The sequence below is a fragment of the Lissotriton vulgaris genome, chromosome 8, assembly GCF_964263255.1.
Source record: "Lissotriton vulgaris chromosome 8, aLisVul1.2, whole genome shotgun sequence".
Taxonomy (NCBI): Eukaryota; Metazoa; Chordata; class Amphibia; order Caudata; family Salamandridae; genus Lissotriton; species Lissotriton vulgaris.
In genome coordinates this window covers 807083441-807109608 of record NC_141696.1, presented here as the reverse complement: position 1 = coordinate 807109608, position 26168 = coordinate 807083441, and the positions used below count along the sequence as shown (strand labels likewise).

Here is a 26168-nt window from a genome sequence, read left to right as displayed (position 1 = left end):
CTGTCGTACTGAATGTCTCTCCACCCCCTCAGATTCCTTTCAGGCCCTGTGTTTTTCCATTAATTCCAGCCCTTCTATTTCATTTTCTGGCATCCTGTTCTATAGGCCTCCAGGTGCTAGATCTGTTTTCAGTCAGGATGTGATTAAGGTGCTAGAACCCTTTATTGATAGGCCCTATTTCTCCCTCTTAGGTGACTTCAATTTTCACCTTGAAGATGTAAGCTCCAGGGACACCCTGTCTTTAGTGGAAACCCTCGACTCTTGTGGTTTTATACAGCTTGTGGAAAGCCCTACCCATCAGGCAGGTCATACGCTTGATGGAGTGTTTTCGAACAATGCTAGATTGAAGGCAGGTACTCCAATTCCACTAACCTGGTCTGACCACATGGCTGTTTCTCTGGAGCTCAAATACCATCATATTGTCTCCTCCCCTGGGGATCCAAAGAAATGGGAACTTAGAAAGAACCTCAGGGTGATTAACAACGACACACTCTCCCCTTTTATGAAGAAATGTGGGTCCAATAAAGGGCCGGACGCCAACTCTGCTGCCCTTGAACTTTCAAATACCATCCCTGAGGCTCTGGATACTCTGGCCCCTGTTAAGCAATACTACTCTGCCAGAAAGAACCCCTCTGCCCCTTGGTTCTCAGACAGTCTTAGGCTGTTGAGGCAGGGCTGTCAAAAACAGGAGAGGCTGTGGCGGACACGGCTAGATCCAGCAGAAAAGGAACAGCACAAACTCCTGACTGCTTCCCTTAACTCCCCCAGAGACCTCTTTAAGATTATAGATTCTCTTTCCACGACTCGGGCGGCCGACCCTGTAGCGGAAAGTCAGGAGTTATGTGATGGAGTTATGTGATCAACCTTTTTCCATTCTAAAATCGCGGACATTTATGACACCCTTGAATCCCTCAATCATAAGCTGGGACCTCCCCCCTCTCCTGTCCTTCCTACGGTGGGGTGCCAGGCTGATGAACCCCTTCCTAGTTATTTGAACTTCCCTCTCCTTACTGTGGAGTGGATCAATCAGCTTCTTGATACCACTAAATCTGGCTCCCCTCTAGATCCCTGTCCACTTAGGGTTTTGAAGGCCTGTAGGGAAGTGGTTATCCCTCCTCTTATGAAGGTGATGATCTCTGCAATTATGAAGGGAATCTTCCCTCTTTCATGGAAAATGGTGGTCGTCAAACCCCTTCTGAAGAAGGCCACTTTGGATCCTGGGGTACTGAAGAACTTTCGGCCTATCTCTCTTTTGCCTGCTCCCGCAAAAATCTTGGAAACACATCTTAATCGTCACCTTAGCTCCTTTTTGGAGGACTCTACTCTCCTAGATGCGCCCCAGCACGGCTTTAGAAAGTCACATAGTACCGAATCTGCCCTCACTATGGTCATTAACAACATCCGCCTAAAGGTCGACAAGGGTTACACGACTATCTTGGACCTGCTCGACCTCACGGTGGCCTTCGATACTCTGTCTCCCTCTATTGTAATCACTCGCCTTAGGGAGATAGGAGTCGGAGGTCCAGCCTTACGTCTCTTGGCCTCCTTTCTCAGCCAAAGAGAACAAAGGGTGAAGCTGGGTGAGTTTCTTTCTCCATCTAAACCTATGCAGTGTGGGGTCCCCCAGGGCTCCGCACTAAGCCCCACACTTTTTAACATCTATCTGGCCCCCCTTGCCAGGGTTGTGAGATCTTTTGGGCTTGAGGTGTTGTCGTATGCTGACAACACCCAAATCATGGTGTCTCTTACCCAGTCAGTGAGGGAATCTGCCCTGAACTTCAGGAACGGTATGGAGGCTATTTCTAGTTGGATGATCCAGAACTTCTTGAAGTTAAATGGGGAGAAGACTGAGGTCTTGATCTTTGGGGGAAAGCAGGACATTTGGTCTAAGGACAGGTGGCCAGCTTCCCTTGGGGAATGCCCTCTTCCTTGTCAATTTGCTAGAAATATAGTGGTTCTTTTCGATACATCGCTTTCTTTCAATCGCCAGGTCAGCAGGACGGTCTCCACCTGTTGCGGTATCATTCGGATCCTTAGAAAGATCACCCACTATCTCTCCCCTAATGCTCGGAAGCAAGCCGCCGTGTTACTTGTCTCTTCAAGACTGGACTACTGCAATGCACTGTATGTGGGTATTAACAAGAGTCTTATCCACCGATTGCAGATAGTCCAGAATGCGGCGGCTAAGATGGTTCTTGGTCTTCCCAGATTATCCTCAGCATCTTTGGCGAGAAGAAACCTGCACTGGCTGCCCATCCAGTCAAGGATCTCTTTTAAGATTGTATGTCTTGCGCATGGGGCTGTGTATGGGACTGGTCCAGATGATATTAGGTCCCTCCTCCACTCTTACATCCCCACGAGATCTCTACGCTAATCTAATAAAAATCTTCTTCTAGTCCCCAGATTTACATAAGCTACATGGGGAGGTAGAGCTTTCTCCATCTTAACTCCCAGATTATGGAATTCTCTTCCCCCTGAATTTACAGGCCGATCCTCATCTGTGCTTTTTTGTAAAGCTTTCAAGACCTGTTTTTTTACTGAGGCATACCAGTAATGGTGCATTAAGGGAATTACATCTTGATGATCTGCTTTGCGCCTTGATGCCCTTGGACTAAGTTTGCGCGGTAAAAGTCGCCTTTCATTCATTCATCAAGCTGCGCCTGTATTGCAGATTCCCGATTTTGCGATTTCTTAATTTGCGAATTTCGCAATTAAGGAATCGCAAATCAATATTCTGAGATTTGTTTCCGATGATTAAGAAATCGCAAAACATTAGCGATTTTTAAATACATCCTGTTTTGCGAATCTGAAACTGCGAATCGCAAAATCTCGCTACTTGAGATTCGAAAAACGGGATATTGATACATATGCCCCATAGTGTTTAAATATGGGTATAATTCACTACTCACACCATGCTAGTTTTTACTTTTCACTTTCTTGGTATTTTCTTTTTTCACTTGATTTAATGGACTTTCTTTCGTTGGTGTCATTTGGGCATATATATTCTTCGTCCTATACTATTTTTGGGACTTGTATTTTTGATTAAACAAATCGGTGTTTATCACCCTAGGTAAGAATGAATATATTTTTTATCTGTTTTATATTAAAAAAAAAATCACTATTCTGTGGTGTATACAACTTGGGATTCAGCTGCTCTAGTACGTCAATTTTTTGAACATGTAAGTATAGATTTGTATTGTTTAATTGAGCCATTATAAGTGATTTTTATGTTTTTTCTTTAGGACCTTCCTCTGGGACATGCCTTTAAATTCTCCCTTTTTCAGTTGGCTATTAACTATTGTGCGCCCTAAGGAAGGTGCAACTGAAATTTTGGTCTTCACTGAAACGCGCGTTGGCACATATTGAAAATTAAAATATGAGGACCAGAATATTTGAACACTATAACTCATGTAAACATATTGATCCATCAAGAAATATGAAACATATGATTTTTGTTTAATATATTTATGAAAAGCATCCATACATATATGAGAGGAAGGATCGCTATTTTGATCCTGGTTAGCCTTAAAATTGTTTTTTAATTTTATTGCTGTCTGGTGTATGTTTATAGAGGAAGGATGGATGTGGTTTGCATGACATGTATGTAGTTTGAGGAGGGGTATGATTGCTACGGTGCCGGATAGTGTTTGGAAGTCTTCATCTTTCATCGGCGAAGTAAGCATTTAGTCTGTATCCTATCAGACATTGTTTGTATTTGTGCTCATTTGGAATAATTTATATGAAACACTGAAGATTCAGAACTAGAATAATATTTATTGTCTTATATTAAATGTTTGGAGTTTATGGTGGTCTATTCGGACTTTGATCATTTCCAAATTTATGACGAGATATGCTGCCTAACTATTGAATCAGGCAGGTTGTTCTTGTTTGCTGTATGGTCTTTTAACCCCTGCTTCCATGCTTTTGCATTGATAAGTACAGGGGCCCTCCTTTCTTTTGTAACGATCACAGGGATAGTGGCCTGCTGGGGGCCAGTAGACCACCATGTCTGTGAGTGCTTTTAAATAAAGGATTGTTTTTTTTCAAATGCAGCCCATTTTCTTTATAGGAAAACTGGATTTGTTAAAAAGAAAAAAATTAAACTTGAAAGTTTCACTTTTTAAAAGTAGACACAGTCTATCGGGCCACTGCCTACTCTTAAAAAAGGAAGAGGTTCCATTCAGATTCAATATATGGAACGAATGCCTAAAACATGCCCCTTCCAATTACCAAATCGCAAACACAAATTATGATTTGATAACATGTTAACGAATCGCAATTTGTGCTTTGTACATGTGTAAAAACAGTTATGCGGTATGGCACCATTAGTTGTGGAGTCAGAATAGTTACACATCATCAAACCACAAGCTGGCGAAACCAGTAGGTCGACCTCTGCTTTAGCAGCACATGTATGTGTCATCATGAAGAAATGTATTTCGATACCAGACCTTATTAACTCAAGACCTACTGGCTTTGGCTTGGTGGTGGTGATGCGGTATTCCTTTTGTGTTGTTGGTATTTGTGGCATTGGTAGCATTGCTAATGACAGTGGGGTTGCATGTATGAGATAAATAATTTGATATGACCAAAAGTCTGATGATTGAGTGTAGTTTTTACATGCAGACCGACCAATTCTCCAAACAACCTTAAGTTGAGAGTGTATTACTCTTCTGAGAGGAGCCAGAACCCACTTTCATTTTAAAGAATACATAAAAATTTAAGCCCTGCATCCGCTTGAATGAAACTGCTGGTCATTTTTGTGACAGCAAGTATCTGTTTAGTAGCTGTGCTGAAGAGGTTTTTAATAAAGGCACCCATCAGAGAACAGTGTATTTCTCCGCACTGCGTGCAGAATTTGTAACCAAAACCAGGCATTTTTCAGGACAGATGCCTTATAGCTTATGAGTCATGGCTCCTGCATGGGACTTGTAGTAACCAGATCTGCTCTCACAAGATCCAAATACAGAACATTCGCATATGTTATTCAATGAATCGTCTACACGCTCTACTCACCTATCACTCCAGCAGCTGTTGGGCTCACTCCAAGGGACTTTATGTGATGGCTCAGTAAAGGGACCACCATGCTCACACCAAACAAATCCTGCAAGTGAAAAGATGGTACTGTGTGAAAACATATTTTCTTAACTGGATAGGTTCAGGATGTATTCTATGGTTGCCAAGTTAGTTTTCCACATTCTTAACTAAATGGAGATTTATTCTATTTTGCAATGAGAATTATGTAGGAATATCACCCCAAAACGTTTGATCTACGAAAACATTGATTCCAGAATGTCAATGGCAAATATATTAGCAAGGAATGGGCACTCAATATATTCTTAATTCCACATTTTAGCACCTTGAAGATATGCAAATCTTCATGGTACATACATGAGGAGTTAAGAAAAACAGATTTACACCTACATATTTACTTACTTGGACAATTTAGGGGTAGTCTATGTTCTGGTAAATATTTTGGTAGATTATTATTAAAAACTCTATATTCTGGTAGTAGATCAAGTTATTTCCCATATTTATGAATTTTGGAGACACTCAATTTGATGTGTTTTCTGCATGCATTAGTTAATGGTGGAAGAGTCACAAAACGTTGTAAGATGTGCAACTGTTTAACTAAATGAGTGCTGACAGTGCTGGTCTCACTAATTTAGCACACTGGTGCTAGAAATTTGAAATTTGTGATTTTAAAAGGTTAGGCTCTTAGAGCTAAGAATGCACCTAGAGAACCAAGGACCACCCTTTAGTACAGAAACTGAGCGTCTGAAGTCCTAGATCATACAGGCTAAAAATATACGTTTACAGATTCCAGAAAGGTCTTCCTGTTACAACGCACTCAGTCTTTTAACAGAAAAATGCACATTTATTGTATATCTAAGAACAAAAAAGAATTTATGGCAAAATTCGAATCAGTGATCATTTTTTGTTGCAAACTAGTGTGGACGGAGAACTCCACCCCGAAATGCAGATTACCTCAAAATGTTTCTCAGAAGTTTCTACCCGATTTGATCTTGCATATAAAGGCAGCCATCCTAAAATTAATTTAGCAGAGTAGCAAACCAATGACTTGGGCCAATGACAACTGAGTTCTAGATCAGATAGAAGTTAAAGGGTTTTAGCACCGAATTTCAAAATCAAGCAGTACAGGAAAATGTCATGAAGGCCTTAATGCAAGTTATGGAGAGCAGTCAAAGTCAGAAATTAGTCATAGACCCAATTCAGACACAAAATCTAAAAGAAATCAGGCAGCTTATCTGATTAAGGGAAAATAATCAGACTCATCCTCAGAATCAAGGGTTTCTTATACGAAACACTTGCATAACAAATTAGGAAAAACGCAGTATCTTCATGGTGTGATGGCAAGTAAGAACTTATTTGGCAAATCAGAAGTTATTACGTTAACATGTCACATTAAAGTACATAAGCAATAGCCCATTAAGAACGCATTTTCCAATTTCTGGTTATTTGCTGGAAGGTTACTGCTAGCAGTAGGTCAATGATCGTAACCATGGAGTCACAATTTTCCCAGATGGGGGATAAACTGCCTAGGAAGATATGCATAGGGGTGTAAGGGTGATTGGCGTTGAAAATAGAGTTTATCTGGGACCATACTTTAATACAGAAGTTGTGAACAGGATTACATGTGAAAAGCATATGAAAGAGGTCCGCTTGCGTCGATGAGCAAGACCAGCAAGTGTCCGAAATCTGTGCATGTCTAGTGTGGAGTACGGATGGGGACAACAGAAGTCTATTGTAGATGAAGAAAAGGGTTTGTATAGTGTTAGCCGCCCTTGAGGATTTGCGGATTTTAAGCCTTCCAGCAAATAACCAGAAATTGGAAAGATTTTACTAAACTGTCATTTCAGGCATGGTGGTATGCAGTTTGCTATAATCACAGGTTAGACAATTCCTTTGTATACCCATTACACATGGCATCCAAGCGTGCACACCTATGGTTACCTGTCACAACTTATATTGATATTAGTGCAAGTCGCTCCTTGCATGTATCTCCGTTACAGCAAGAAGTAGCTAAACCTCCTGACATTTTTCTAAAGTACTATTGTTCTAAAGTATTATTACATGGAATATCTTATTTAGCATTATGTTATCTATTTAATTTTTGAATACTTTTTACCTGTTGTAATCCTGTTTGAATACTGTTCTTTCTTTATTCTTACTTCCTATGCATGCTGAACCATTATTCTTTTGATGATTACATACTTTCTATATTATATATTATGTACTGATCATATGATACTTTCTTTCTATGTGTTACAATGATATATGTTATGTAGACTGTGCAAGAGGGGAAAAGAAGACATTGTGCACTTGATATGTCTGTGCCCTGCCATAAACTCAGAAAGGAGGTTAATCCTCAGGAGGTTGTTTAATGCACGAGAAATAAGAACCTGTAGACAAGCAATAATGCCGTGCTTAAACCCTAATGACCTACCAATGAATGTTGCTTTTGTAAAAATTTTAAATGTGATTGCCAAAAGTCTTAACGAAAATTTTATCTAGTTATATTTTTCTCTTTTTTTCTCTCTCTTTTTAAAGACATTTACTATTTGCATGATGTTTTAAATGTGTATTGATGCTGATATTTTCTCTAAGGTCATATTTTTGTAAGATTTTAATTAATCAAACAAATAAACTTAAACTGAATGATATATTGTCTTTAATAAAATTCTTTTGAACTTAAAGAAAGCATTTTCCGTGCCACCTCCATCCGGAGACCGTCTACCTAATATGAAACATTTTAATAATAACACCATTGTACCAATATATAGAAGCAGGCCCAGCAACCACACAACAGCGGAAGGGCCTTGAGAAACTTGCAACAGTTAGGAGCCCTAGAAAGTTCATTTAGGGCCTTGTATTCAAACAGTAGGAAAAAAAACATTAGATTAGTTTGCCTTGGCTACTGTAGGGCCTGTGGGAAGAATAGATGCATAAGGGGACGAGATGGGAAGGGAAGAATACAGGAGTAAAAGTAAGGTCAGAACAGCATCCATATTAACCCAGATAGAGTTTTCATAAAAATGTGGCTGAACTAAAATATGTAAATAAAGCCTTTTATACGTCATATTAAACTTGTTTCAACTAAAATAATGTTAATTCAGCATGTGCGTATTGGATCCAACAATGAAATCATTATTCATTGGTATTACTTATTGTACAAAAATAAAGCTTGAGAAGAAATGCTACCATGCTAGTTTCTACAATACAGACTTTGTTCGGGATACAAAGGAAGTGTGGTTGGATGGCTCCACAATAGATGGGGACTTTCAATTTGCCATAATCAAATGGTCATCATGAAAGCACCATTTGAATTTTAATGGGTGAGTCTTTACCTCATGAAAGCAAGACCTGTGTGCACCTTTTCTTGCTGGATCAGTTCTAAGTGACAGACTTTAGGTTGAAAAATATAGCGAGAATACCGAATTAACTGAATGTTTAAGTCATAATGATGCCAAACAGTCCATGGGTCGTGGCAGCTGTAAGTCTGTGTGCAGAACTATCTAGACAAATGGATTTGTGATTCGAGTTGGCCGGTGTGTGGGACATCTACATCCAATCAAACAGCAAGTATTTTTAGAAAGTGGATTTTAAGGGAATGGTTGTATCTAACAGTGGGTTTAGGTATTGAGCGGGAGATTTCAGATGTGAAGACCTAAAGGAGACATTTTAGTCCTGTTCCCTCATCCCAATGAGACTGGCTCCTCTTAGGTCTCTCTGTCGAAACAGAAGTTCACCCTTCGAATATTCAGAATTTTTTATATTTGGACAGAATCTTGGAGTGGGCCCACGAAGAGCTAAAGACTTACTCTGATAGCAGCCAGCTACACTAGAAGAGTGTAATACAAGACTAGCCAGGATGTGCATAGTGAATATAATAAACATATATCCTCGCATTACAAAAGAAAAGGAGGCGAAGATTCACAAGCATTTTTCTAGAACAGCATTCAACATTTATTTGATGGCCAATTAGATCAATAAGTGGTTTTGTAAAGGAGCTTCAAATCATAGAGTTATTTGCATTTTAACAAGGAACTTTTTAAAAAGACTACCAGCCTTTGGGTTTATTAAGGTAACATATTTATTAAAAGCAGCAGGTGGTTGTAGTGCCACATGAATTTCCACACCGTGAGATTGTGCTGACCTGTGACTGTGTGTTTTAACTAACTGCATTTTGAATGTACACCATCATTTTTGTGCTCTTGCATGGTTTCACTTCTACCCAGGTACTTTTCATCATCACAGCTTCAGTTTTTACAGCTTCATTTTTACTTCTTGCAGCTTTAGAGTGGGAAGTTTACTTTCTTCTCAGCACAGAACAAAGCAGCCTTTCTAGAACAGAGTGTGTGTGGGATGTGCGTTTGAAAGCGTGAGAGAGGAATGTAATTCTCTGTCTCAGAATCAAAACACAGAGGGCTGGCCAGCTTCTGTCTTGACCCAGGAACAGACCTGTATGGTCAGCTTTGGTTTTGCAACAGATGAAGGGTGGGGGAATTTCTAGAAGTCTCCCTCAGTGTCAGTAAAAAGTATTAAAGACAGGAAGTATTGGGGCTCACACAGAACCTCACTCATGAGATGGATGCACCATCACAGACAATTGTTGCTGTCCCATTGAGACTTCTTGACGACTGAAAAGGCTTCCCAGTCAAGCTGACCAGAATGTTATACTGTACTGAAAATGTGATGTACGAGCTATGAATTTCATTGCTCTGTGATGTTTTTTTTATGTTGTTCTCTTTCCTGGCATTTGACAGTGCTTGGTTCTTGCATTGGATGTCCATTATTATAATCTGCTTATGTTCTACTTCCTTGCATTTGACTTGTGAATGTTCCATTAATATTGGACTTGTGAGGGTTTCATTATTATTATCTGCTTGTGTTTTATCTCATGCATTTGTTTACTTGTGAGTGATTTAATTTTTGCTTGTACACACACACACACACACACACACACATATATATATATGTATATAAGATATATATATATTTGCATTTTGTTTTACCGGTTTCATTTGACATCTGGGAAAGTCTTTCTGTTAGGGAGTGTTGCTTTAGTAAAACCCCACGCCTAATTTTGAAAATGCCTTTTGATTTGCCCCATTTTGTGGGTGCTGCGCTTCCTTTCCATGTGTTTCTTCTTGCTTTACTGAGTGTCTCTTCTCTGGAGTGCTGAATTTCTCTTACTTGGGTGTGTCAACTAAGACAGTAGTGCGCAACAAATGTTGTTCAAAATGGGACTCCTATCTTTCAAGCCTAACAAATTGCTGCCCACTCCGCTTGCATCACTTGACTAAGTTTTGAGATGACAATTCCAGTACCCTTAATGTGGGTCATCTACGTTAAAATGCTTATATCGGTTAAGCCTTTTTTAAGCTTATTGCATTAACAGGTTAGTTTAATTCAGGAAGTTTGTTTTTGCAGAATCCGGCAATCTTGACTGTTTACGTAACCACTGCATGACTTAGGCCCTTATTGCTGTTTGTCGACCTTTTTTTCTTCTTTTTTAAAATAACGACTAATTAAGGGAATATTAAGGCTTTAGCAACCTAAAATGTTGAACAACACTGTTGTAACTTTACCAACTGTGAATTTGCTCTTAAAGATCAAACGGAGCAGAACGTTGGCTAATAAAGAAGTTTCAAAAGAGAGATGTTTTGGCAAATTTTACCTGAAGAAAAATACGTTTACTACAAACTTACAGTACTGCTATTTGGCTCGCAAGCAGGTTTACCCAAGGAGGATGTGCAAAAAAAGAGCAAAATGGTATGCAAGTCAAGTCATATCTATGATACAATTTGCATAAATGCCTACATTTTAGAGAAGGAAAATGGGAGATTATGAAAAGAAAAAAGAATAAAATAGGGGGAACTTATTTTCCCCTTTGACTTCTATTGAAGCAGAAACAGTTTTAGGCAGGAGACAGCTAAAATGAATCCTTTTTTTAACTTCAAAAATCATGAGTCGGGAGGTGCTTGGCTTGGTTCTTGGTTGGGCTGTGTAATGGCCACTCTTTAGAGGGGCTCCAGTGGCCGAGCCTATAATCCAGTGGTACATGGGCTGAGTACCCGCTTACTGTGCAAAAATAGTGGGCCTGAATTGGTGCATATGTTGAGGGGGCACTTTGGATGCCGCCGCAGGCTCCTGGCGGCTGACCTGGATGAGAGCTTGCGGGGGCCGGCTGATGACGTAGTTGGGCCTGTGCCGCGGGGCTGGTCACCAGAGTTGCGTCGCTGTGGGAACAGTGGCAGAGAGGCCTTCGACGAGGGGCGGGTCGCTGTGTGGAACTGCTTTGGATTGGCCTGTCGTGACTCGCTACGATTGGGACAGACCCGGCAAGAGAAGGAGCCCTCCGGAGATTGCCACCATCATTTGCAGGCTGCGGCGTGCGGCCCCCTGGCTGACAGCTTGAGGTGAAAGTTGTGCCGGGCAGCGTTTGGGACCTCTGAAATTTGAGCCTTTGGGAGGCAGCTGGAAGGACACAGGCAGCTGCTGGAGGTCTATGCTGCAGGGGGTGAGCGCCACTGAGGCCTACCAGACCAAATACAGGGGTATTTGAGCCCTTTTGCAAAGATGTAGTGGCTCTGCAGTAGTGGCGCTGCATGGTCTCCATTGGGTGTGAAGTGGCTACTGCAGTTGCTACTCCCCATTGGACTGTACATGCCTTTTCTGGTGGAGCTTAGAATCGAGGCCTGCTTGTGCCCCCTTACTGCAAACCTGGCTCAGGTGTGGCGGGCCCATAACTTATTGCTGTCAGGTTTGAGGTCCCTATATCTAAAGCGGAGATCTCCAAAGAAAAAAATAAAGAACCAGGTGTGGATGGTTTGCAATCGGAGTTCTACGTGACGTACGTGGAATTGATAACATCCCACTGGTGTAACATTCATCAAGAGGCCTTTAATCGTGGCACACTCCCACCATCTCTTCGGGAAGCAATATTGGTGGTGTTACCTAAGCTGGGAAGAGATCCTTTATTATAGCCTTATAGCCCGCCGTAGCTGGCTATACTGGCTATTAAAGGCCCTCTCCAGCATTAAATGCCAGAGCTGAAGGCGAGGGCTTTTAACAAGGGAGAGGGACTTTAATGGCCGGTATAGCCCAGCTACGAAGGGCTATAAGGCTATTAGAACATTCTGCCACTAGAGGGCAGAATGTTCTAACAAATAAAACAAAGGCTTCAGGGTGCGTGAGGGGATTCTAAATCCCCTCAGGCTCCCTGAAGCCTTTGTTCACAGCCAGAGCTGCGAACAAAGAAACATTGGAATGTTGGAGCACCGGGTTTATACCAGCCATTATAAGCCCGGAGCACTCCATTGTTTTCAATGGAGCTACCAACATTCCAATGTTCAAATAATGAGTTCATACCAACCTATGTCATAATTGAACTCCTACTATAAGATTCTGGGTAAGATACTAGCTGACCGATTGACAGACGCTGTGCAGCTGTTGGTCCATAGTGATCAGAATGGGTTCATACCAGGGAGGAATACTGGCCTAAACTTACGCCGGCTTGCTAAATTGTTGGAGTGGGCACAATACGAGACGGAAGCACCTGGATTGCCGCTTTGGATATTGACAAAGTGTTCAATACCTTGGAATGGGAGTATATATAGTAAGTCCTGTCGAAGTTCGGCTTGGGCCCTAACTTTCTAAGATGGGTAAAGGTACTGTATGCTAACCGCAAGCCAGAGTAAAGACAGGGTGAATCATTTCCCCCTCTTTCGTTATCGAACAAGACAATGGTGTCCTCCGTCACCCATTATTTTAAAGCTGGCCATGGAATTATTGGCGAATGTGCTTCGCAGTTACGTTCTAGATTGGGGCATTCAGGCGTATACTTAATGGCAAATCGTTTCTCTTTATGCAGACAAAGAGCTGATGTACTTGCAAGGCTGGAATGAGGTCCTACAGGGCCTAGTGCAGGTACTGAACGAACATGCCTTTGTATCCGGCCTGAAAGTGAACTGGTATAAATCTGTGGTGATCCCAATGAAGCCCCTCACAATGAAACAGGTTTAAGTTTGTGCTTAGGCCTTGTGATCCTGGCGGTTGAGTGTTGTCTGAAAATTGGGATAAAAAATACTTGGAGATAATGCAACAGATTTTGGCGTCCTCAGTTGTGCCGGAGCAGTTTTCGACTAATGCGGAACGACATTCAGATGAACTTGAGGTGAGAAAGGGATGAGTACTGGAGTATTACAACTGTTCATTGACAACTTGGTTTCTTTTGAATTTGGCAGTGAACGGTGCTGGTAGGATTTTTTGTTTCACTGTGCCATTATCGATTGTTGAGCAGGTTAGTTCCCGTTACATTTAACAGGTAGTCACAGGAGGTGGTGTAAGTTTGCATCATAATTGAGCATTGTATTTCGATACTGAGATTCTTGGGAACATTGACCCAGTGAAACCTTGACGCTAGAGGAGGTCTTGCAGGGTTAGTTGTATTTTGGAATTGTATAAACACCATGGGCGATAGGGCATAGTACAAGGTTGCAGAGCAGAAACTTTGATCATTTTTTAATCGCCTTTTCAGTATTGTTGGGAAAGCTACCAACAATTTAGTTGTACATGTGGTGAATTATGCATGGAGGTGTGCTAGAGATTGGAACACATCTACTTTTTGCATGAGCATAATCACCTATTGGTCAAAGCATGATAGTCTTCACCTTTTCATACCACATCATTACAATAGCGGAACAATAAAGGAATAATTTTATTAGCCTGTACGTTGTTATTGTTTATTGTTACAGATTGGCCCCTGATGAAGGGACGCAGGTCCTGCAATGCATTGGGCGGGCAAGAAGAATGTGAGCATGAAGATCTCGCAAGCAAGCATTCGTATATATTAAACTTGAAATTTGTATAACAGTGACTGTGTACTGTGTAATATTCATTTGTGAGTTGATATGAATATAATGTGACACATTATGGAATACATTTATGAGAAATGTATTGAATGAAAATTAAGAATGACCAAATTGACAACTGTCGTTTTTGAACTGTGCACATTAGCTCAATTACATGTACTTGTTTTCATGAGTTCAGACGATTTAGAAGCATATGAGACAGTATGCCTCCAAATGTAGCATACCAAGGTTAAGTGGATTATCTTGTTAATGTATATAGAAGAGAGCATTACACAGCCCCTTTAGAGTCTCCTCGATCCTCACGCAGCAGGCAAAAATATTTTGAGTGATAATTATTAATATTGTCCCCTCTTACAGTTTCCTGGCATGGCCTCCCTAAAATTTGTTATATTCTCTATTCTGTTTTGAGACCCATACTATTTCTATTTCAGATTTGTCGGCCACGCCCGGTGTGATCTCATATTTGCTATCAAATATGTTGCTTAAGGGGGCTCTACAACTTGTCATTTGCAAAATGTAGCCCAATGACATAACGGGCTCGGCCACTCTGCCGAACATGGTAGGGGTTATTTGCCTGGGTACTCCCTGCCCTCAGGCATAATTCCTATTTACGTGCTTAAGTTATGGGAGTTTTGGGAGGGTGGGGAAATGGTACACAACCATGTTTGAGGGTTGGTGTGGGTTGTGGGCAGGATGTTCCATTTCACTGTTTGTCACTGACTTCCACTTATTTCAATACTTTCAAGGCTATCCATATGATTTGCAGGCTGGCACTCACCGTCACAGCACCCTTGCATTAAGCTCACATGCGTCAACTTAATTTACTAACATGGAAAATCTATGGCCTTAATGATCACCGCAAGATGCTGCAGGTGTTTGCATACTTACAGAGGCACTACATAGATATTTGCTTACTACAGGAACTTCACCTCACGGAGGGGACTATTACTCAGCTGCAATCAGGGTGGATTGGGGAAAAGTATGTTGCTACCTATTTCAATTATGGGAGTGGAGTGGAGTGGAGATCCTCATAAGAAAGGGGTTGGCCTGGAACATGCGCAGAGTTTAGTGTGATACACAGGGTAGGCATGTTCAGCTTTCAGGGGTCATTCAAGATTATCTCTGTCTATGGTCATAATATGGATGACCTCCAATACTTTGCTGAGGAATGGCGTCTGGCCAAAGAGTTGGGACCTGGGGCAACTGTGTGGGGTGAAGATGTCATTCTTAATCCTGAGATGGACAGATCAAGTGTTTCAAGATGCCCCCTTTCACTGGCTGCAGATCAGATTGAGGGTACCTGAATAAACACAGCCCCCGCCTTGTGGTAGAGAATAGATTATTCGCTGGTGTTGCAAGACGTTTTGGCATGGAAGGCCCACGCATCCCACTTACCACAGCGCTCGCTGATCATGCTCCTGTCCTTCTTGAGTTGGCACTTCTGGACGGTCTCTCCCGAGCCTTTACTTAGAAACTCCAGCCGGGCACCATGAGATATCGGGTATTTAGGGAAGATATTAGAGCAGCAACTTTGGATTACTTCGAGCACAATGGTAAGGAGGATATATTGACGGCTTCTCTTTGGGAGGCCTTCAAGGTGGTCATTAAGAGAGCCTGCATCGCCAAGCAGGCAGGCATCCTCTGTGCCTTTCAGGGAGAACTGGTGAGCCTCAAGAACGAGATTAGAGATCTCAAATTGCAGTTCTATAGTGATCGAGATGTTCCCAGACTAGCAACTATACGAAGTAAACTCTCTGAATATGTCGAGACTGCCCAGCGGGAATCGCGCTATTTGGCAAATTAAGACCTGTGCAGGTGATTTGGAGAGAGAGAGATAGACCAGGCAAGTCCCTTGCTCACCTTATTGGTAAGCCATGGGCACGTGACTACATAACTGAACTGCAGGATGACAATTCACATGCACACATTGGCACAGAAGCTGTCCAAAGGATCATGGTCGACTTTTTGTTCCTCTCCATACAGAACTAGACAGGATTCCTCTCCTGCTGATCTATCGGACTACCTGGACTCGATGCAACTTTTGTGGCTTGAAGAATGCAACAGACGATATTTGGACGAACCATTCACAACTGATGAAATTATTAGATTGATCGTAGCTCTGCCTTGATGGCTTCACTGTTGCATTCTATAAAGAATATGCATCCTTGCTTAGCCCGCATCTATTAGCAGTGCATACAGAGTCTCTTCGGGTTCTCTGCCCCACTCTTAGCGCAAGGCATTCATTATTACCATACTTAAGCCTGGTGACTACCCCTGCCACTGTGATTCATACCATCCTCTTTCCCTATTCAATACAGGCAATAAAATCCTTGCCAAACTCATTGTCTTGTGCGTCCTCCCTTTACTTCCAACCATGGTGAGACCTGACCAGGCTTTGTTCCAGGCAGGACTGTAAAAAGAGAGAGTTTCCCCAAATAAACCCAGAAAGGACCGGGAAATATCACAACCAAAAAAGAATTCCTTTCTGTGTGTTGCAATTTTAGGTACTAATGTATCTCATAAACAACATTTGTTTAGACCAATTTCATCCACAGATCCCCGTACATTGTCTTTAAATCAAAACATAACATTATATGTAACTAAATAGTTTTTATTGTTTAAAAAAGTTTTTCATATACTTAGTATAGGCAATTTATTAAAAACAGAATCATGTAGTCTTTTTCAAAAGAGCTAAATACTTTAATAGGGAAAACCTTTTTAATCCCAAAAACGAGAGCCAGACAAAAGAACAGCCAATCATGTTCGTGACCAACTTCTCACAAGTAAGCTATAAGGTTAAAACATAATAAACAGAAACTGGCATCTTATTTCAGACAAAGCACAAGTGCCCATCCCTAAGCCTATGTTCTCGTATCGGAGAAACAGAACTATCAGGAACTCCCTAGTACATACATACAAAGAGAACCCAAAAAATCTTCAAACCACCATTGATGGCAAGCCATTACCAACGGGAACCCACCCTTGTGCGGGTTGCGTAAACTGCACCAATATCATTAAAGGTGGGATGATCACAGTGAATGGAAAAACAATATACATCAAAAGTTTCATCAATTGTAGAACTAAAAACGCAATCTATCTTATCCAATGACCCTGCAATAAACCCTATGTAGGGGAAACATCTAGGGAACTCAGGTTGCGTTTAAACGAGCATCGTTCAGCACTCAGAACGAATAAAATAGGAGCACCCCTCACTGAGCACTGGAGGGAGGCTGGCCATAAAATTGAAGATTTAAAATGGTGTGGTTTAGAAAAGATAACTGAGAACACCAGAGGCGGGAATCAAAATAACAAGAGGAAAAGAAGGGAGCAATTCTACATGTCGACCCTCAATAGTGTGAGGTGCGGCTTAAACTCAAAGGAGGATTGGGAGAAAATTGTCCAATAAAAAGCATATGAATTGCCCCATACAGGCCTGTAGTTCTCCTTCTACGTATAATATAGTAGAAGAAACAGAGTAAGATTAATACACACAAGAGCTGAATAAAACTTGTGGACCCTGGGATTTACCATCTGTAACCAGAGGAATATTAAGATCAATTTTACTTTACATGCGAGAGAGATAGTAGGATGCGGGGTTAATACTTTAATACCTTAATAACTTAGAAACAAACGAACTGAGACTAAGTAGTGCTGCTAAAGAGTTAGATAATGTAAAATAGCGAAAATATTGAGAGAGAACAAATATTCTCCCTTACATGTATGCTCTCAAACAACCGAAAACTAGAATCCTGGTAATAGTAATAATGACCATGGTTGGGCTCTTTCAATCTAAATAGACATAAATGAAATACTATAAGTGATGCGGTTGCATCAGTATACAAAGAATACGCTAAGTGTACAGATAGTAAATATGTCATACTATCGTTAAACTGACCCACTAATTACGAAGAGGGTGAGACATGACAGGAGCCCAGGTGCAACTAATAATAAACCTTTGCCAGTGCAATATAAGGTGATCATTGCAAATATTTACAAAGAAAAATGCGCTTAATAAACATAGCGTTACGCGTTAGGTTACCACGCAACCGATCCTCCAACCAGGAAGAGAGTATTAGTAATGGATGCGCGAATAAAAGAGCAGGTCCACAACGTGGTAAAAAGCGTTCGGTTACCATAGCGACCGGACGGTGATTGGCCCAAGAAGACCCAATGAGGTTGTGGGGGAGGAACGACCAATCACAGCGCGGGTAGCATAAAGCACCGCTGCATGATCAAACATTCAGTGCTCTTGGCGGCTCGTACAAGACCGGCTGAGGGACGTTTTGGAAGACTACCAGGATACAGGAGCAGGGAGGCCGATTACACATTTAAAGGTAAAGACAACGAAAAATTAGGGCCCCTCGAAGTCTTGATTAGTGACTTTTGTAACTTGAGCGCTAATATCCAAAAAATCCCTGTAAAACCTAGTATAGGTAACCTGACTATTGTGACCCATATCCCCCTTATGTCATGTTACATGAGATAATTTAAGAGTAAAAAACTGTAGTAACAGGAACAAGAGTTAAATCTGCCACACATTGCGCCTGATATATATATTTTATATTTTTATTGTCCAATGTAGCACGGACTTTCTATTCATAACGGAGTGACTGGGAGGCAAAATATCCTTGAAATTGCACCAGGCAACTAAATTTTAATCGTGAGTGATACCGTATGGCCAATATGCACTGTTAGTAAGTGGATTTCAAAACAAATAAGGCCCATATGTGTTAATATGAAATAATTATAATTCCCTAGGGTCATTGAAGATACCCACAACTGAAAATACGGTGGCTCCTCCTGGTAGTCCAAGACCAAGCATAATTATTTTGAAAATCAGGTATATAGAAAAAAATATTCTTATTGTTTTCGGAGATACGAAACATAATCTATCTCCATTATAGTTTGTAAGAATGGTTGTTGCGACAAATCCATAATGTTGAGACAAATTGAAAACATAGTATCTATGAACTTATCTTATCTAGTGATATCACATCGCACAAACAGAATCTGAAAACAGGCCCACGAATTTGAAGGCAACAGGGTTCTGAACCGAAGCAAACAATGTCCGGTGGGGAGACTTACTCCACCTGATTTAAGGTATGCGTTAGACTGACAATTCCTTTATTATATCCATAAATAGAGGTCTCAAATTGAGTCTCATAAGCATTGGACTATATAGTCCAAGGGAAAGGTAAACACCATTAGTTTTGTTCAAGCGTAGGGATACACAGAAACAAGGGTTAAATGGACTACCAGAATGGGAGGAGTATTTCGAATCTACACAAGTGTAAAGAATTAACAACAATGTAAAACCAACATTTTGTGTTAGAAAATGATGCCCTTTGTACAAGAGATGCCTAAAAAACGATGTTATAGCTACTATAGTTGTGACTATCTATAGTTGTGAACTATGAGCAATCTGCACCAATGTAAGAAGAGTAACTCTGTGTTTTTTAAATCTTTTTAAATCTATCTAGAATCAGTCCTGAAGAAGATAGACAAACAGAATACCGAAACGCCGCGTCGACTTGTGATTCTTTGTGTGTTTTAAATATTTTTATGCAAATGTATAACATGTTTTCTTAAAAAATTGTATATTGTATAATGATCAATTTTTATTTTGAAGTGTAATAAATGTACAACAGAGATTTACGAAACTCATGGTGTGGAAAACATCTCTTTTTTAAATTCTTTTTTAATTACTTGTATGTTGTGTTATTCATTAAATATCGCAGATTCTAATGCTAATGTTTGAGCTGACTATATAGTTAAGAAACAGGCTTTTTTCTAAAGATTTGGCATCTGTAGAGACATCGGAAGATCAATACACAGAATTCTCCTCTCCAGTTAACATACGCTTGTAGAAGTTGAGATTCAATTTTTGTAACTTTACCTTTCCCGCCGTATTGCCGGCATGCTGCTTTTGGAATGAAATACTCACTTTAGAGTGCACTTAATAGAAGTGAGATACACTCCTACATTGTCTTTTTTGTGGGGACGCCCTTATCCTTTTTAAGTCTTTTTCAAAAACAGCATTTTACACATATTTACTAGATTTTACCATAACTCAATACATAATTCTCAGTACATAATCCGTGTGTCGACGCGTTTCGGTGCTTCGTTTTTTGGAACACCAAAAAACGAAGCACCGAAACGCGTCGACACACCGATTTTTAAATTGTATTAATCGATTGTTTTTATTAGATACATTAGTACCTATAATTGCAACACACAGAAAGGAATTCTTTTTTGGTTTGTTCCAGGCAGGGCCACCTATCATCATTTCTGCACTTTTTTTGCGCTGCTCCATACTATTGGCCCTACTTTACACACAGTAGCTGTTTTTTTAGATGTCACCAAGGAGTTAGATTAAATATGAGATGTTATTTTGCATGCCATTACTTCGCATGCTATTACTACGCAATACCCGTTACTACGCAAATTTTTACTTCGCATACCATTACTTTGAAAGTGTTAATGTACGCTAAGTAAAAACTTTCCTAGTAATAAATAGGGTATGCGGAACAAAATGTCATATTTTTTTTTAAGTCTAAAACACAACACTATAGAAAATACACTACCCTACACATCTTAAACACTAAAACACTACACTACCCTACACTACTGAAACACCACTACACTACCCTAAACCCTAAATCACTACCCACTGCACTAACATACACATTCTCCTACTCCGCTCCCTACACTCGTTTACTACCCATCACAACCCCCTACACTCCACTAAACACTAAAACAGTAAACTACACTAACACTACTACACTACCCTAAACCCTAAAACACTACTCCCAGCACGACCCTGCCCCTAGCCCCAGTCCTGTCCCTACCCCTAAACACTACCCTGCACCACACCGACACTAACCAAAACCCTACACTACCCCCACAACACTACCCTAAACCCTAAAACCCTATACTACACTAACCCTACAACACTACCCTAAACCCTAAAACACTACCCCCAGCACGACCCTGCCCCTACCCCCAGTCCTGTCCCTACTCCCAAACACTACCCTTCACGACCCCTACACTACACTACTCTGCACAAACCCCGACACTACCCTAAACCCTAAATCACAACCCTACACTACACTAACCCTACAACACGAACCTAAACCCTAAAACACTACCCCCAATACGACCCTGTCCCTACACTGAAACACTAACCTGCATGACATCCCAACACTACCCTAAACCCTAAAAAACTACCCTACACTACACTAACCCCACAACACTACCCTAAACCCTAACCTTACACTACCCCTTACACTACCCTACATGCACTACTCTACTCCTACACAACCGTCCCTACTATTCCCAAACACTACCCTGCACGACACCACCCTAAAACAGTACAACCCTACACAAGTACACAACCCTGCACGAGCCTACACAGTCCCTACACAGCCCCACTTACCTCTTTCCTTGCGTGGTTCCAATCTTCTCCCCCTTCCTGCTTCCTCCGGCTTCCTACATCCTCAGGGGCAGACCCTGGGAGCAAATGGCAACCGTGACGACCTCCAAAAGCGGCGCCCCCCCTATGCATGCGTTGTTAGTACGCATGCGATGTAAAAGCATGCGTACTAAAGGCGACGCGTTGTTACATCGCATGCATACTAACGCTTGCAAAGTAATGGTACGCGAAGAAATTTCCGCGTACTAATGGATGCTTCCTGTTAGATTCCCTTGAATGGCCCTATCTCTTTGCCATGCAAAAGGGCCTAGGCTTGAGTACCACCTTCATTACATCTATTAACCTGCTCTACTCCCACTTGAGAATTAATGGTAGCACCTCAGACCCCTTTGTAGTCCCTAGGGGGACCCGCCAGGGGTTCCCCTTTCTCACATACTATTCGCGATTGCAATGGAGCTGCTGGCAGCTTTTCTTCGTCACGTCAGCACCATGCACTTCGGGACTGGCATTCACCCCTTGCAGAACACTGGTGTTGTTCCATGTGGATGACGTCACTTTATATGTCAGGGACCCGCATATTAGTTTGAGCCCTCTTATTAGGGGATTCACTAGATTAGGCGGGATGTCAGGGATTGAAATAAATTGGACAATCTATTGTCTTCCCCTTGACGAATGAGACTCCAGAACTGATTCCGAGTTTCCTCCTAGGCTGGGCCGGTGGCCCTGATGAGTATCTCGGGGTGTGGGTTAGTAGAAATGCTGATGAGCTGTGGAGGAAAAATGACGGCCGTCTGCTAGCTTGGCTGAATGACAGACTTGAGGGCTGGAAACGACTTCCCTAGTCCCAGATTGGCCGCCTGGCCATTGCGAAAATGGTAATTTCGCCCCAAATTTCTCTACCTTTCCAATAATTTACCACTTCCTTTGCCCCTTTCATTTCGTGGACAAATTAGATCTCGCCATATCTCTCTAGCTTGGGCAGGTGGACAGCCGCGTATAGCTTGGGAGATCAAGGCACTCCTTTGGCTTAAGTGTCCCTGATATGGACTTATATTATCTCAGTGCACAGGCCCAGTTTTCCCATTATTGGCTGTTTCCCTTTGAATTCTGGGCCCACACTGCCCTTGAATGTGATTGCGTGGCCCCTTGCCCTTAGCAGGTGGCTCTATTCCTGCCTCATGATGGTCCACTGGAACTGTGACGAGTACGGTATGGGTGTGGGATGAGCTGAGGTGAAGGGCTGATGTAGAGGTCTTTTTTTGTTCCATCCGTGCCACTTATTGGACACCCCCTACTAACCATTATGAGCGACTCTGGCATATGTGCTCGATTGCGTAAGCTACGCTTCACAGCTATGCATATGAAGTACCATGACTGCACCTTTCCTCCACCACAGGTGCCCTTGGAGGGCAGCAATATTACACTAAGATGTACATTGGCATACTATCAATTGCACGCCGTCATAAAAGTGCTTCATACCTCGTTTCCTGACGCCATGCCTATTCTTCAAGCGCTACAAATGGTTCTGGCCGCCCCATCTCCTCAGAGAATTGTTACGAAATCATATACTGTCATGTACACTTCAGAGCCTATATGCATTCCTTTGAGCAAAAGCATTTGGGATGCGGAAATGACGCCCCTTGCTAACGTTTGAGCAGTGGCACTACTGTTGCGTCCAGTCGCGCACATTATCCCCTATTTACTCCATCCTATTCATTTTAAATTCATACACCGACTGTATTATACCCCAGTGAGATTGTTTTAAATGGGCCAGGGCACCGACACACGATGTAACAGCTGCCACTTCCCAACAGTCGGTTTTTTTTCATCTTGCTTGGGACTGCCCAGGTATCTCCGATGATTAGGATGACATTTTGACTACCCTTCCTGATATTATTGGTTGCTCCCTTGAACTTTCATCCCATGTTGCGCTATTGGGATATGTCCAGGAGGTGCCACCCGAGAGGAGCAAACTGGCGGCACTCCTCCTTTTCCTTGCCAGATGCATGGTAGGGTAGCGTTGAGGTGAGGGCGACGTGTGTTACCGCTTGCAGCAAACTGGCTCAAGGATGCTACTTATTGTCAGCAGCAGTTTACCTCCTTTTGGGAACGCATGCCTGTACGATCCGGACCTAAAGACATTTTGCTACTACTAGAGGACTATTTACGTGTCTGCTATTTTTCCCTTTTTTCTTGTATTTACTATGCAGTGAACTGTGGTGAACAATGTCTCCTTAACTGTACTGCGACATTATATGGTAAGCATAGGTATACTTTATGTTACCGACTACTGTAACCACCGTATTGGTTTATAAACTCAATAAAAAGACTTAAAAAGTACAATTGTGAGTCTCTCATGCCAGTCAGATTTGTTGGTATGTATGCATTTGGCGTGGTACTAAATTGCAGCCAGTGTCCCACGATGACACCACTGTGGTCAATGCAATCTTCAACCAGGGGATAAGCGCAGCTGATAAAATACGTGACGCCACTGGCGCATGCTCAGTTAGGACAGGAATGGCCGGAACAGCAGGCAGAGGCAGCTGACACTAATGACATGAACAGCCGGTGCCAGCTCTGGATTAACTAATATTCCTTGTGACTCAAGAAACACAAGTCACTTATTTCTGTAGTGTTAGAACCGGCTGTCTCTAGTTGGCAGAGGTATACACTTCTGACAAATAGGGACACTCCTTTTCTAGTCAGGGCAAGGGGATCACACCCTTCGATAACCCCTGCTCACCCCCTTGGTAGCTTGGCAGAGAAGAACAGGCTTATCTCAGAGGCTGTGTGTTAAGCAATTACGACCACGTACAGTAATACAGTGAATACGCTACAAATGGACACGACACTGTAGTATTATAAAAATAAGTATTTTTATATAAGTCTTAGCACAAGACCAAAATAACGGCAAAACTGTACACAATCGGAATAAATACGTTCGGGAAGGAAAAAGGATAGTTCAAAGGTAGTTTCTTCTTTAGCACAAGAGTCTTTTATATCAAGCAAATCTTCTTCTTGGAAACACAGTTCTTTAGCAACAGGGTAACTCACACGGGAGCTACACAACGCTGGGCAGAGATAATCCACAGGTTCGGCGTCGACCGCGAGGAGCGCTGCGTCGGGCCTGGAGTCACACGGACCCCCAACCACACAGTACCTTAGGAAAATGAAGCACACGATGATCAGCGGCGTCGAGCAATCCGGCGTCGCGTCTCCGGTGTCGATCAGGCCTCAGCAGGCGTTGTCGATGATGCAGTTGCACAGAGTGAGCAGCTCTCACGGCGTCGAAGGGCACACGGTTGATGCGATCAGCAGCGGGGCAGACACGAGGTCCTCTGGAGTTAGAGCCGTACTCCTACTCACTGGCGTTGCTGCTGGCGTCGGTTGGGCCCAGCGTCCGATCGTCGTGGTTGCTGGTTCTTTCAGAGATGCTGGATTCACACTTCCAGCAGATAGCACTTTGTCGCAGGTGAAGTCCTTTAGCCCTGTGACTTCGGCAGGAGACTGGCACTCTTCCAGTCCTTGGAGATTTTCTTAGCAAGCGTGAGAGTACACACACAGTTCCTCTCTCCTGGTTCCTTGGCAAAAATAAAGAAGCGCTGCAGGATTCCCCCAACAACAGCACACTGGCAGAAGGGGTAAGCAGTCCTTTAGATCAGCAGGCTTCTTGTCCTTAGTTACAGGGTTCCTTGTCAGAAGTGATCTGATTTCCTAGTTCAGGGGTCCTCTTCTTATACCCCTTTTCGTCTTTGATCCCTTTGTCTATGCCGGGGATTTCCCAACATCCTGGGTCTGTGGTGGGTGGAGCTAGGCAGTAGCACCTGGCCTATTCATTGAGCCGGGCCGGGTCCTCAGACGCCCCGCAGGAGGTGGAGCCAGCATTGACACTGGCAGGAGCAGAGCTATCGCCCTCCTGGCAGGAGGTGGGGCTAGGATCGTCCATGGCAGGTACAGAGCCATCAGTCGCTCGGCAGGAGGTGGAGCCAGCATTGTATCAGGCAAGGCAGGCTATCGACAACTACTCTCCCTCTACTCTCAACGTAATGTCCCACTCATCCCACACTGACTCATCCAGACCTCTTGGAGCCACCCAGCTCCTGTCACACACACGCAAGACCAGCAGAGACCAGATATGGTTAGACAAGAAAATAGACACTTTCTAAAAGTGCTATTTTCGAACCCAGAGTCCAAAGACCATCCACACCAACGGATGCGTAATTAAACCCCGAGTTCAGGGATACCAAACTCGACATTGCACCATGCTCCCCGAGCCAGCTAGGATTATAGCGTTAATAATCCCGGCGGCCCATTCTATCCAACGGAGAGCAGGCTACCTCGCAATAGTGAAGCCCTGAGATGGCGGCACTTCACTATCAGGACATGCCAACTTGGTCAGGCTTGTCCTACCTTACACTTACAATGCACCCTGCCCATGGGCCTACCATAGGGGTGACTAACATGAAGTTAAGGGAAGGTTGGAGGGGCTGGCAAGTAGGTATACCTGCGCAGCCGACGTGACAGTGCAGGACTGCACGTGGGTCTCGCAATGACCGACCCGTAGACATTCGTTTACAAGGCCGCTCCTGTGGGTGGCACAACACGTGCTGCAAGCCCACGAGCGGCATTTGTATTTACAAGCCCTGGCACTCCTGGTGCACTAGACTAGGGACTGACAGTAAACCAAATAAGCCAAACATGGATACAATAGATACATCATTTTAACAGAGGGAGCACTTGCGCTATGGCACTGATCAGCAGTGACACGGCGCCCAAAGCATATACTAGCAAAACATCGTAACACAGTAGAGGCAAACAGAAAAAATGGAGGAGAGACTCAA

General features: G+C 42.5%; 1 protein-coding gene across 1 annotated transcript in view; it reads right to left on the bottom strand.

Moving 5' to 3' along the window:
* SLC67A2 (solute carrier family 67 member 2) overlaps positions 1-26168 on the bottom strand; it is a 261647-nt gene that overhangs the window by 171148 nt on the left and 64331 nt on the right. The window contains exon 2 of the mRNA XM_086934682.1: positions 5014-5101. Coding sequence (XP_086790808.1) covers positions 5014-5101 — 88 coding nt within the window. The remainder of the gene's footprint in view (positions 1-5013; positions 5102-26168) is intronic.